Source organism: Manis javanica, chromosome 10 (assembly GCF_040802235.1).
Source record: "Manis javanica isolate MJ-LG chromosome 10, MJ_LKY, whole genome shotgun sequence".
NCBI lineage: Eukaryota > Metazoa > Chordata > Mammalia > Pholidota > Manidae > Manis > Manis javanica.
This window is the reverse complement of record NC_133165.1, coordinates 46,467,373-46,479,579: the sequence shown is the minus strand read 5'-3', so window position 1 is coordinate 46,479,579 and position 12,207 is coordinate 46,467,373. Positions and strand designations below refer to the sequence as shown.

The 12,207-nt window shown below is 51.1% G+C and overlaps 1 protein-coding gene across 39 annotated transcripts; it reads right to left on the bottom strand.

Moving 5' to 3' along the window:
- Positions 1-246: 246 nt before the first annotated feature.
- On the bottom strand, positions 247-11,872 carry ATXN2L (ataxin 2 like). Of its 39 annotated transcripts, none has more exons than XM_017642961.3 (24): positions 11,429-11,872; positions 9,886-9,922; positions 9,658-9,714; positions 9,498-9,569; positions 9,016-9,166; positions 8,566-8,690; positions 7,388-7,479; positions 6,719-6,919; positions 5,994-6,169; positions 5,720-5,830; positions 4,982-5,194; positions 4,824-4,895; positions 4,521-4,591; positions 4,063-4,352; positions 3,913-3,982; positions 3,231-3,377; positions 3,051-3,123; positions 2,765-2,955; positions 2,282-2,411; positions 2,072-2,193; positions 1,697-1,909; positions 1,320-1,563; positions 1,011-1,170; positions 247-766 (listed from the first exon to the last, which is right to left on the bottom strand). In XM_017642961.3, the coding sequence occupies exons 1-23, from the start codon at positions 11,728-11,730 to the stop codon at positions 1,016-1,018; spliced, it is 3,315 nt and encodes a 1,104-aa protein (XP_017498450.1). In that variant the 5' UTR covers positions 11,731-11,872; the 3' UTR covers positions 247-766; positions 1,011-1,015. The 39 variants fall into 39 exon arrangements, with proteins under 39 accessions (XP_017498450.1, XP_017498451.1, XP_017498456.1 ...); XM_017642962.3 differs by having other exon boundaries at positions 247-743; XM_017642967.3 differs by having other exon boundaries at positions 1,011-1,047.
- Between the last annotated feature and the right edge of the window lie 335 nt (positions 11,873-12,207).

Below are 12,207 nucleotides of genomic sequence, written 5' to 3'. Positions count from 1 at the left end.
GCCTTTATTCCCAGTGGCCAGTAACACTACAGTGCTTTTCAGTGTAAAGACGTACACAATTCATGAGGTACTTACATTAGAAATGAAAACTTCAAATCATACCTCAAGATGTGGCTGATTTCCAGGTCATCGGCAGGGGGTGACCCATGTAGCAATTACACTGCCCCACCTTGGGAACCACAATATACCAAGAAAGACTGACAGCACCATCTTATTCTCTCCAAAAAGAGGGAAACGACAGGCAGATTAAGTTAGTTTAAAATTTTATTATTTTTTTAATATTTTTTAAAATATTTTTATGTAATAAAAAGTAAAAGTCCTTGTCCAACCATCCTTGTGGGGCATCTGTCTGTCTCTCACGCAGATGACTCAAGTTAATGGGGAAGAAACAACAGGGGGCCCAAGTCTGAGGTTATAAATAATAGAAAATAAAAGATCTTCCATCTCCAGTGGGGGAAAATGAGAGGATTGGGAGGGCAAGACAGTAGGGATTGGCAGGGGCAGAGAAGGAACCCCCCCCAAAACCTCCCACCCGGCTGGACCCTGGCCCTGCCCACTTGGAGGCCCCTCCCATTCAAGGTGCTTGGCAGGAATTCCCCAGCTCCCTCAGGGGAATGGGTTTGCGGGGCTGGGACTGGTCCGAGCTGCTGGGGGAAGAGACATAGATCACTCTTCCCTCCACTCATGGAGGTCTCAGGTCGCGGCCAGGACAATCTTCAGTTCCCCGGGGGGTGGAAGGGGAGCTGCTGGGAGGGATGAGATTGAACTGGTTGGAGGGGAAAGAGAAGAGAGCAGGAGCATTAGAACCCAAGCAGCTGTCCCTTTATCCAATGCCGTCCAGTGTGGGGTGTGGGGAGTGTTTGGGTGGGAGCGGCCTCCTCAAGGTGTCTCATGGGGCTGTTGGAAGCACAAATCAATTGCTGTTTTCCCAGTGAGCCAGAGCCCTTACTTGTGTGCCCAGCTCAGCCCCCCACACCCCAGCCTGGCCCTGTCTGCTGCGCTGACCTTACCTCGGCTAAGTCAGGAGACAGTCGGGGTCACTGAGAGCTGGGGAGGCAGTGGGGAGGGGGGCTGCTGGATCACAACTGAGCGAGGACGGAGGGAAGCAAAGGACAGAGCCAGGAGCAAGCCCCTGGCGGCGGCGACTGTGGCTTCTGCCCACCCTACATACTTCACAGACAGGTGCAGGTCGGCGGGCGCCCTGTGGGACAACCCTGCCTCCAAGACCCCTCACTCCCCACCCAGAACCCGTGCATCCTGCCCCACCTGCAGCCCATCAGCTCTTCCATGCCAAATTCCCCCAGCTAATGAGAACTCACGAATCCTGTCATCGGCTCCTCCTGGAAATCCAGGCGCCTGGCCAGGCTGCTCACCTTGGGGGTGTCCGATGTAGGGGTAGGGTGAGGGTGTGGAAGCTGAGAGTGCAGGCACCCCGCTCTGGGGCACCGCGCCTTGGGGGGGGCCCCCATGGCTCTGGGGTGGGTGCAGCAGCATCACCTGGGGCGGGTGGGGAGCCCCAGGGTGGGGGGGCGGGGCTGCCGTGATTCCCGTTTGGACATGGGCCTGCAGAGAACAAGGAGCAGCTGGGGGCGCCACAGCAGGCCAGCCCAAGAGTCCTGGCATCAGGCGCTGCGTCAGGCGGCACCAGGCACTCGGGACCCACAGTACCATAGCTCCAGGTCCCTCAGGCTCTTACCTGGGTAACGTGGGCCATGTTGGTGAAGCCGTGGGGCAGCTGCTGGTGGGCATGGATGGCATACACAGCAGCTGGCTGGGGAAAGCTGCTCTGAGGGGACTGGGCCGAAGGTCCCGGTGGCAGAGAAGGCGGCGTGCCTGTCAGGGCCCCTGGGTGGTACAGATTCTGCTGTGGCTGTCCACTGCCCAGGTGTGGGGCCTGCCCCGCCTGGTGCTGTCAGGGAGGGTAAGGGTGAGTGCCACCCTGTCCTCCTGCACCCATGCCTACCACCCATTGACTGGTCCTGACCTTGGGGAATGACACCTAGCTCTACCCCTTTCTTCTGGTCACCCTTTATTTACAGCCCCAACCACTTGGATCCCCCATGGCAGGCACCTGGACAGGACTGGGGGCCGCATGCTGGGACTGTGGCTGGCTCCCAGTAGGTGTGGTGGCTGGCTGCGGCTGGTGGGCATGGAGCTGCGTGGTATGGTGTGGATAGGACTGGTGAACAGTGGCTACAGCAGAAGAGGGAGAGAATCATTGCCAAGCACACGGGAGGGACTGAGAAGCACAGCCTTGGGGAGAAGGTACAGCAGAACTCACCATAAAGGGCTTGGGGAGTGGGCTGCTCTGCAGAAGGGTACTGAGGGGTGGACGATGACACAATGGCCTGGGGATGGCTCCCCGACGTCAGCATGCGTGGGTTGCTTTGAAGCATGGGGGCAAACACCGGCTGGAGGGACAAAGAAAACATCAGCATGACAGAGGACTTTGGGAAGCTTGTCCTGCTACCCCATAACCTGTGCCCAGCCCTACTCTGGCCTGGTCCTAACTACCTCTTTCAACATTCACAGTAATCCTCCTGAAGAAAAGCCTTTTTATCTGTACCATATAGGGGGAAAAACTAAGGTTCAGATGTTCAGCACCTTGCTACACAGGTCCTATCAGAGCCAACACTGAAACTTGAGTCCAACACCTCCATCCAGAATACTGCCTGCCTCTCTCACCCAGATCCTGAGGCTGCGAGGTGGAGATGGGGTCCCTCACACGGATTCTGTACCCCCATTTCCCTCTTGTGCCTGTCACCTGTGAAGGGTAGTGAGCCATGGGCTGCATCATGGCAGGCTGGCCTGGGAACTGCTGTGGGTTGTAGGGGATGTAGGAAGAGTAAGGTGTGGCAGCCACCAGAGGTGGGCCAGCAGCAGCAGCAGCAGCTTGCATCATTGGAGGGGCTGAGGCGGGCTGGTGTTGGTCCGAGCGCTGGGGAGGTAGGGAGCCTGTGGGTTGAGGCAAAATAGTGCCAAGTTCAAGCTCCATCTGCCAGCAGGAGATATGGGCATTCCCACCAACTGCCCTTCCTAACTCGGCTCACCTTTTGCTCCCCGATACTTGCCCTGCTGTCCAGGCACAGAGTTGGATACAGGATATGGATACATTTGAGGAGCCTAGGGACAAGAACACAGATGAGACAGAATGACTTGCTTACACAAATGCCCAGGACAGGCCTGACCTGGTCCTTACCAGCCCAGACCTCTTACCCTCCTCCTCTTACCTGAACAGCTGGTCCCATGTGAATTGGAGGTATGTAGGAAATGTACTGAGGGCTATAGAGCCCACTCTGGCCTGCTGTCAGCACCGGGATAGAGGGAGTTGAATGAGTCCGGGGCCCCGGAGAAGTTGGGGTACTGGTAGATTTATTCTTTAAGAGATATAGGAGAATATGTATAATGTTCAATTTTTGTGACCCCCAACCCATACCTGAAATGGCAATGCACTCAGAGTGCTGTGTGCTGAACACATTCTACACTTTATTTTAAGCCTCACACCCATCCCTATGACACAAGCATTCTCAAATTATAGGCAAAGAAACTGAGGCAGAGAGATTAAGTGGCTTGCTCAAGATCATCAAGCTTATACATACAGGGGTTCAAGCCTAGTCACTGGGCCTGAATGAAGCCATGCTCCTAATTACCTCACTAATCACATATTCCCTAAGCCAAATGCTAAGTTCCAGGAAGAAATATGTGACCACTTGTCAGACACATCAGGATCCGCCCCCCGCCTCAAACCTTAGGCCTGTTTTCCCCAAACCTGCCCAACTGCTACTGTCCCTACACATTTGCACAATGTCTCCTCTTCCTGTCCCTGGTCCCAAACTTCCCACAACTCTCTATTACCCCACTCCTACATCTGCCTCACAGAAACTAAGTCCATGTTCTCCCATCCCATCTCACCACAGACAGCAGAGGCTTTGTGGGGTTGAACTCCTTAGCATTGGGGTTCAGTGTTGACTTCTTCACTTGTCTATAAAAGGAAAATAAAGTAAGTCGTCATGGCTTGCCCCTCATCAACCCTGATTCACCACCCAGCTTCCCACAACTCACTCAGCAACAGGGCCCTCATCCTTGTCATCTCCCTTGATGAGGCCCACTGGGGGGCTGCCAGTTTGGCTTGGGCAAGGCAGTGGGGGCTGCTCTGGCCCCTCAGTGACTGATGGCAGGGGTGGTTTGTCCTCCTTATCCGATATGGACTCTGTCTTGGAGGAGACTGGGGACCCCATGGATTCTGAAGTCAACAGACCATCAACTTCCTTCTCCTTCCCTTTCACCTCCTCCTTCAAGATCCGGGGAGGAAAAGGATCCAGGCTGTTCTCAGGGGAACTACTGGGCTGAAGCTGAAAGGAGAGAAACATACAGTACTACCTGGTCCACACCCCAGGTTCTGCTTCTTTTATCCTTGCTTCTCTCATCTCTTCTGTCCCACCCAGTCCAATGTCTCTATAATACCATCCTCACCCCCATCATCCAACTAACATCCTAGCACATTCCCACACTTGTGTCACCTTAAACTGGGCTCCAAACTTCCTCAGTTCTTCCAGTTGAAAGCGCTTCTGTTCATTCTGAAGGCCAGGAACTAGGAGATAGTGAAAAAGGAGAGAATACACATTTCTTTTCTCAGAGGTAGCTATATAGTACCAGTAGCTCAAAGGAAAAGAGACCAAGGTTATAAGAGCTCTTGGGAATCCAGCAAGAGCAATAAGGACCACAGGGCTGATAGACAATGTTTCTGAATTCCAACAGCCTTCCTAACTGAAATGCTCTTAATCAAAGGGGCACAAGACCTCAGCAGATGAAATAATCCTTACCTTTCCCAGCTATCCGGGATAGCTCCTGGGACTCCAGAGTTCTCCCAGGTTCCTTAGCTGGAAGTTCTTTTACTAAGCAAGAAAAAGGATGCCTGAAGATCTTTCTGTCCAGACACACACTTCACATTTTCCATAGCCCTTGACCACATGGCTCTTACCATCTGTGGGGGCCAGTAAGATCTTTGGAGAAGCTGGGGAAACGCAGCCTACACCAGGTTCCACAACTGATGAAGTCACAGAGATGGAAGCAGAAGAAGTCGGTACTGCTGAGCCCATGGGAGTCTCTGGACAGGAAGCTGAGACTGGGGCAGGGGCAGCTGACTTGGGAGACCGTGGGGGGTACATCCGGCCCGCTGGAAGAAAAGGGAAAGCTGCACGATGGTTACCGCTGGTCAATAGGCAATGAGTATGGGGTACTTACTGGAAAAGATTTACCCATTTTTTATACGCAAGGTCACAACCTAAATGTCTAGAAAAACAAGGCAGACAACTTAAGCAGATAACATGGCCTCATGAGCACCATGAAAGACTGGAAGGCTTAAAGAGACAATCATGACTCAGTTCCAGCCAACTATGCAGCAGAACAGGTTCAGTATTGGCAGAACTTTCTGTATTTCAAAAGAAAGTGGCAATTATGATTTCTATGATTTTTGTTTTCTAAAATGTTGACAACTAATTTAAAAAAAAGACATCTCCCAGCCAGACACAACCCATGACTGCTACATCAGGATTTCTGCATGAGGAAAATTAACAAATTCTTTCCTAAAAATCATTAATTCAATCCCCCATAAAACATCTTTCATACCTTGAAATTATCTCCCATCCAGCATTCCAACAACTGACATATTTAGATCCTTCTACAAATTCCTATCCATGTAACACTCCTGAAATTTTACCTGCAGGAGGAGGTGCAACAGAAGCTTCTCCAGAAGGCCTATTGCTGGGTGAAGAGAGAGTCTTGGCACCTCTCAAAGGTCGCTGTGCCTTAGGGGACATGCGGGTAGGTCCTATTTTTTTTTTTTTTCAAAGGATGGGGGAAAAAAAGGCAGAGTACCTGCTATTACCACAAATGCCATCATCCTTCCAACCCATCTAAATCCTTTCCATGATCCTTCCCACTTCCCTGCCATCCCCTCCCATGCCCCCCACAAAAATTTGCTTCACACTCACCTCCATTGATACCACGGGTCTCGGAACCTGGGCCAGGGCTGCTGCTGTCAAGATGGTGAGGGCCCCGAGGTGGCAAAGAGCTAAGGCCAGGCCTGCCGCCCCGGGAACTACTGCATCGAACTCCTCCCCGAGGACCTTCCCGAACTCGTTGGGGTAGAGGGATATACTTTCCCTCCCTGAGGGAGAGAGTTCAAATAAAGTCAAGCAGCCATAGAACCCACACATTTTAGAAAGTGGAAACCCTTCCTTCTAAAGTATGTGTGCACGTGCATTCACACACACACACACACGTCCCTGGCTCCAGCTTTTTACATTATCCAACTTGATCATCTGTCCTGGTTAAATGTGTCACTAGTAAGTTTATGACCTTCTGTTGCATTAACTCTGATCTGACCAACTTGGCCAATGCCCTACCATTCTACCACTCCTGACCTAGGAGAAAAGTAGTGGTAGTGTCACACTGTAGTTCAAGGTGTAGTATTTATAAGACACAGAACATCATGTAGAGTTTGAGTTAATTTTCATAAAAGAAAGTAAGATATACATATGGATGAATAATATGCAGAGAAAAAGGAAAATATAGATCAGAAGTCTGGAAGTAAATTTTTTCCTAAAGCCATAAGCTTTAGCCTTGTAAGTCTTAAACAAGAGTTTACAAAAAGCTCTTGGCCCAAGTCCAGGCCCATACAGTGAGTCCCAAACAGACCAGCATGCCCCAGCATTACCTAGATGCCAAACTGGGGCTCTCCCGTCCTGAACCCTGCCGTTGGACCGCACTGTGTTTCTCCTCCTCAGTGCGCCCATCATCGTTCTCCATGGCGATCCGCAGGCGGTACTGGGGACTTGATTCAATCTCTCGAGCCAACTGGGCTGCACGCAGCTCCCTCTGACGAAACTCTTCTGAATTGTCCTTCTCTAAGGGCACCCTAAGAGGACCACCAAGGACCACAACCATCCCAGAGTCAGGCGACAACAAGGAAAAAAGGAAAAACATTCCTATCAGTCCTGTCACCAGCTCAGGTATGCGAGCACACCCTTTCAATAACTCAGCATATATTTACTGGGCATCTACTAGATCCCATACCTAAAAGCAAGGAACTATCTCTGAATCTGAGGGACACTTAAGATGCATATGTCTGTTTTAAATCTAGAGAAAAATTATGGATGGGTGGACAAGAAAGCAGTTATTTACTACCCATGAAATGGCCTGGAATCAAGATTAAGAGAAAAACCTGTGAAGGAACAATTCACAAAGCAGACCAGAGGTGAGGAGAGTGGACAACCTGGACATTGAGAACAGCATGAATAAATGCTATGTTCCACCTAAAGATCTGCCTTCTTTTGGTGATCCCATGACTCAAACCGCACCACCTGGGAAGTTCCAAGACACTCACGTGTAAGAAGAGAGACTGCTATCATAGGTTGTCTTTACACCATAATTCTCCTCATTGAATTTGAACATTTCGTTGGGATCCCATCCATTGGACTAGGGAGGGAAGAGGGAGAATGTTTTAAAACCCAGCAAGGAAAGCAACAATGACCTAGCATTTTCATCCATTTGGTTTGAAAACCTTAAAAATATACGACTACACCAAAAGTGGAAAAATGGGAACATGCTGGTGGGAACTGTAGCACAAACTGGCAGGAACTAGGAAAACAAATCGATTTCCAGGTTTACACTACAGGTAGATTCTGGCTTATGTGCATGGGGACACATGTTCTAAAAACTCTGAAAACTTTTTTTTTAAGTGGGGAGAAAGCTGTTCATTTCTTACAAGCAGTCGTCCACTTCTGCTCTCCAGTGTTGCGACCCAGCTGCAGAAGAGGCCCCACCCAACTTCTCTGGCCCAAATAAGCCCTCATCGGCCCATGTAATTACCTACTGATATGGAGATAAACTACTTCTCTCCACCCCTTGGAAACACCTACTGATGTGGAGATGCACAAAGGCCAGGGAAAATTCTGGAAATACTGCAATTTTACCCATACCTCCCCAGAGAGGCAGAGTAAGGCACTATTCTTAATAGAAAAATAATAGCAATGTAACACCAATCAGTAAGGGATAAATACAATTTGATGTCTTCATATACATATGTATGTAAGTAGAACAGTCAAAAGTTAAGAACGATAAACTAGATATATGTACCAATATGAAAAAATTCAAAACAACAGTCAGGAAAAGTCCATTCTCGTGCAAATTAAGCATAGCAAAATAATATGCATTTACTCATGAAAAATTTTAAATGATTTAAGGTAGTTGTTTTTGAGAAGGGAAATGGGCCTATATGGCACCCAATCTTTATACTTTTTTCTAAGTTGTTGGGTGGGGAAGGACTGGAAGCAAGTGCTTATAATTATCAATCACAGATGATGGGGAAACAGGTATTTTTGTTTTGTTATTTTCTGTACCTTTCCATTTGAAACCTGCCTGCCATTAACAAGCAATAGTAAAAGATTTCCCTCCCTCCACCCACAGAAGCAACTCCAGGTTCCAAGAATACATCATTGTCAACAACCCCACTGTCGCAGCACAGCCGTGCAGCTCTCAGGCTCTTGGGGAAGGAGACTATACCATGTCAGACTCGAGGTCGTAGTCATCGCTGTTGCTGTCACCCCCCTCCCAGCGCTGAAGCACCTTCTCTTTGTGCTCCCCATTCACCTTGGAGTTCATAGCAATGGCTGAATCTGTAAACTTGTCTGTAGGGGCAGAATTGAAAATCAGTAGTCAGGTGGTTATTTCATAGCCTTTCCAACACCCTCCAACCAAAGCCTCATCTTAATAATTCAAGAGGAGCAAGGAATTGAAAAAAAAGCAAGGAAAATATGAAGAACCACAACACAGGCCAGAATTCATCCCACGCATCTAACATGTTTTCAAGAAGAAAAATCCAGCCATCTTCCTCAAAAGAAAAAATGAAAAAAACTAAGACGGTAAAAGAGGGAGGAGAGAATCACATCATCTAAGTGCTCTCTGCCCTCTATTCACAAAGACCGGGTCTGACATAACAACCTGGCACAATACCTTTAGTAGCATAATTGAAGTCAATATTTCGGAAGTGGACAAGCATGACATCACTTGGTTTAAACACCATGGTATCCACAATGTCTTCCCGACGAGGGCCACCTGCTGGCTCAGATACTTTCCGGTGCACAGCGTCTACGGCTAGTTCAAACTATATAAAAGTCCCATTTCCCAATACCAAGCGTCAGAATAAAGAAATGTGAAGACAAAACCATGACAATTTTACCCTCACCCTTTCTAAACTTTCCCTACACCACATTCCCATGTGCAATGTCTTCTCAAAATCAGTCACAGGACTGAGTTCAACGTTAAAGTACCCAGCCCACAAACCACAGACCATGTCTTTTATTGTTTGCCACACATATCTAGCACAAATGATTAACAGCCACAATGTTTTCCAAGGCCACTCTTCTTCAGTGAGCCTATTTCATTCTCTTCATCCTCCTCTCATTCAACTCCAAAGCTAATTTAAGAACACTGACCTTTGAACTCAGAGTCTTGAAGATACCCTCATAGGTGGTACCATTCTTCACCTTTACATCGCAAGTAGAGCCCTGGGAGAGTGGGAAAAATTTTAAAAGTGTCTCTAGAAAACTCTAGCATTACATTCCTCCAACAACCCAGGGTTAGGCACCCACTTACCACAACAGCTGTAAGGAAATGCAGCATTCTGGAATTGGTGTAGACACCCTCCAACACCTATCAGTAACACAGGAGGGAGAAATAAAGAAATAGCCAGTCAACACCTTACTTCTAAATGCCCAAACTCCACTCACACCCACCTTGTATGTATCTATTTTTGCACTTAATCTGCCCCATATTCCCAGAGATACATCTCTATCTTAGGGGGGGTGGGGAGGAGGTACTCACCGGTGACTGTGGGGGTCCCTTTCCTGTGCTTTGTCCCCTATAAGAAAAGTAAACAAGAAACTAGTTACTTAAATGTATGCCCAATTCCTGTTTTACAATTAATTTCAAAAGACTGGGTATCCTAGAACCATATATGCTAATTAGGCCATGAACCAATTAATCACCAAGATTTTCAGACTCACCTTATAGAGCAAAAACAGCGTAGGCCTAAAAGCCAGTAAAACACATTCCCTCCAAATGCTAAGTAAACAGACTGCAATAAACAACGGTTGTCAACTGCTTTAAAAGCCAATTCAACATAACCTCCTCACTTTCTCCAAGGGGGCCAGTGCTACATGCTTCGAACAGACCAATGCTATAACCAATAATCCAGCCCAGACGTAAAGGTGAAAGTTCAGTAAGTGCTGATTTGGAACTCCCTAGCTCAGACACATTATCTTCCTAACAGAAAAGAATTATTTTTAGCAGCTTTATGCCCCAAACCGTGGGAGGAGGGTACTCCCTCTTCAACCCACCCCTTAGACCTCTTTATATTCATTCAGGCTGTTACCCACTCTGGGAGGGTTCACCCGGTAACCTGCTCCTTGCTGGCTGATGTAACCGGCGCTTGAGGAGGGCGACCAAGGGTCCGTTCGCGGGGCTGGGGGACAGCGCAGCCGCAAAAGACATCCACTGGGATGCCTCGCCCGGTCTGCGCCGGCGCACTAGTCAACGGGCCTCCACAATCGCCCCTCCCGTGATCAGAACTCACTGCGCCTGCGTCTACCGCTTACCCTCAATCCTATTAACCCACAGAAAGAAACCCACTGGGTGCCCACCATATTTCCACCAACACCAGGTGAACCTCTACACGCACATTCCTAGCTCTTGCCCAATGTTAGCCGGGGCTCGGCGAATGCCCGGGTCATAAGACAGAGCAACCGCGCGCCCTATGTTCCCGGCCCACCGTCCTCCCAGTTGTCCCTCCTTTCGTCCCCCCGCCCACCCTGCTCCCTTTCTACTGGCCAGACCGGGAAGAGGGAGGTTGTAACCAGGTCCTAAGTCCCTCCCTCCCCATTGGCCAAACTGTGGGCCGCGCGCCCCCCTCCATTGGCTACGGCCGGGGGTCCCCCTTCCCGCAGCTGACTCCCCATTGGCTGAAGCGGGGAACCGCGAGACCCTTCGTGGTAATGGAGCCGGGGACCCCATCACCTCTCAATACACACACCTCCCCCCAACTACTCGTTCCGAAGGTGCTGGCGAGCGCCCCGTTCGCCCTTAAGGCCCAGGCCCCGATCCCTGACTAGGCTCTGAAAGCTGAGCGCGGCCCCTACAACCCGCGGTGTTCGCCCGGGCACCCTTTACTTCCAACCTCAGGATCTGAGAGGGCCCACCCCCAGATTCACGGGGGGGTTTCCCACTCCCCCTGGCGCCTCTCAGAAGTGGCCAAACTGGGGGCCCACCTTGCGCGGTATACTCAGGTCCCCGCCGCCGGGCCGGAACCGAGCTGCCGCTGCCACACCGCAGCCTCGGCTCCAGTGCCCGGAAATCCATGTCTCCTCACCTGGCGCTGCCTGTGGCCGCTGCCCCTGGCCTCTCCTGATGTTGCTGCGGCGGCGGTGACGGCTGCGGTCCCAAGACGCCCTCGGCTCCCCGGCGGAGCCCACTCCCGGCAGCGGCTGCAGGCCCCAGGCAGGGAGAAGCGGCCGTAGGAGGCCCTGAGGGGGCCGAGGTTGAGGCCAGGGGACCCGGGAGGCCGCCGTTGGGGGGGCTGGTACCCCCGGGAGGCCGGCGGACCACGGCCTGTTGCGTAGCGGACGGCTGCTGGGGCTGAGAGGTCTGTTGTGGCGGCTGAGGCTTCAACATGATGGCAGCGTCCGGAAGGGGAATCAGGGGGAAGGGAGGGAGAGAGGAGGCCGGGGCTAGGCCCGTGCCGGAGAGCGCGGGAAGCGAGGGGGAATGGGAAGTGGAGGACCCGCCGTTGGCGGGCGGGGTAGCCCCGCGGTGTCGGGGGTGTGCAGAGAAGACGGCGGCGAGAGGGAGCGCCGCGAGGCGGAAGGGGAGGAGGGTCTCGCGGGCCAGAGGAAAGTGAGAGGGCGCGAGCCGGCCTGGCGCGCGTGCGCGTTACTGGGGAACGGAGAGGAGGAGGAGCGCGCAGGCGGGAGCTTCCGAAGGGGGAGGAGCGGAGCGAGATGTCCGCGCCCGCCAGGGCGGTTAGCTCCGGCGGGAAAGGAGAGAATAAAGATGAGTTTTGCGCCTTAGCCTTTGGAGTGGGGAAGGAGCAGCACGAGTGCTCACACACGGTAAAAATCTGCGGCCCCTAGGTCTCAAACAGTCCTAGAC

What these genes read in the sequence shown, in the direction of transcription:
- ATXN2L (XM_017642960.3), bottom strand. Translation starts at nt 11,730, where the DNA reads ATGTTGAAGCCTCAGCCGCCACAACAGACCTCTCAGCCCCAGCAGCCG. An exon ending in GATGAGGGCCCTGTTGCTGA is followed by an intron (nt 3,983 to 4,062) that starts GTGAGTTGTGGG and finishes TTCCTTTTATAG; the next exon opens with ACAAGTGAAGAAGTCAACAC. An exon ending in ACATGGCCCACGTTACCCAG is followed by an intron (nt 1,564 to 1,696) that starts GTAAGAGCCTGA and finishes TGTTCTCTGCAG; the next exon opens with GCCCATGTCCAAACGGGAAT.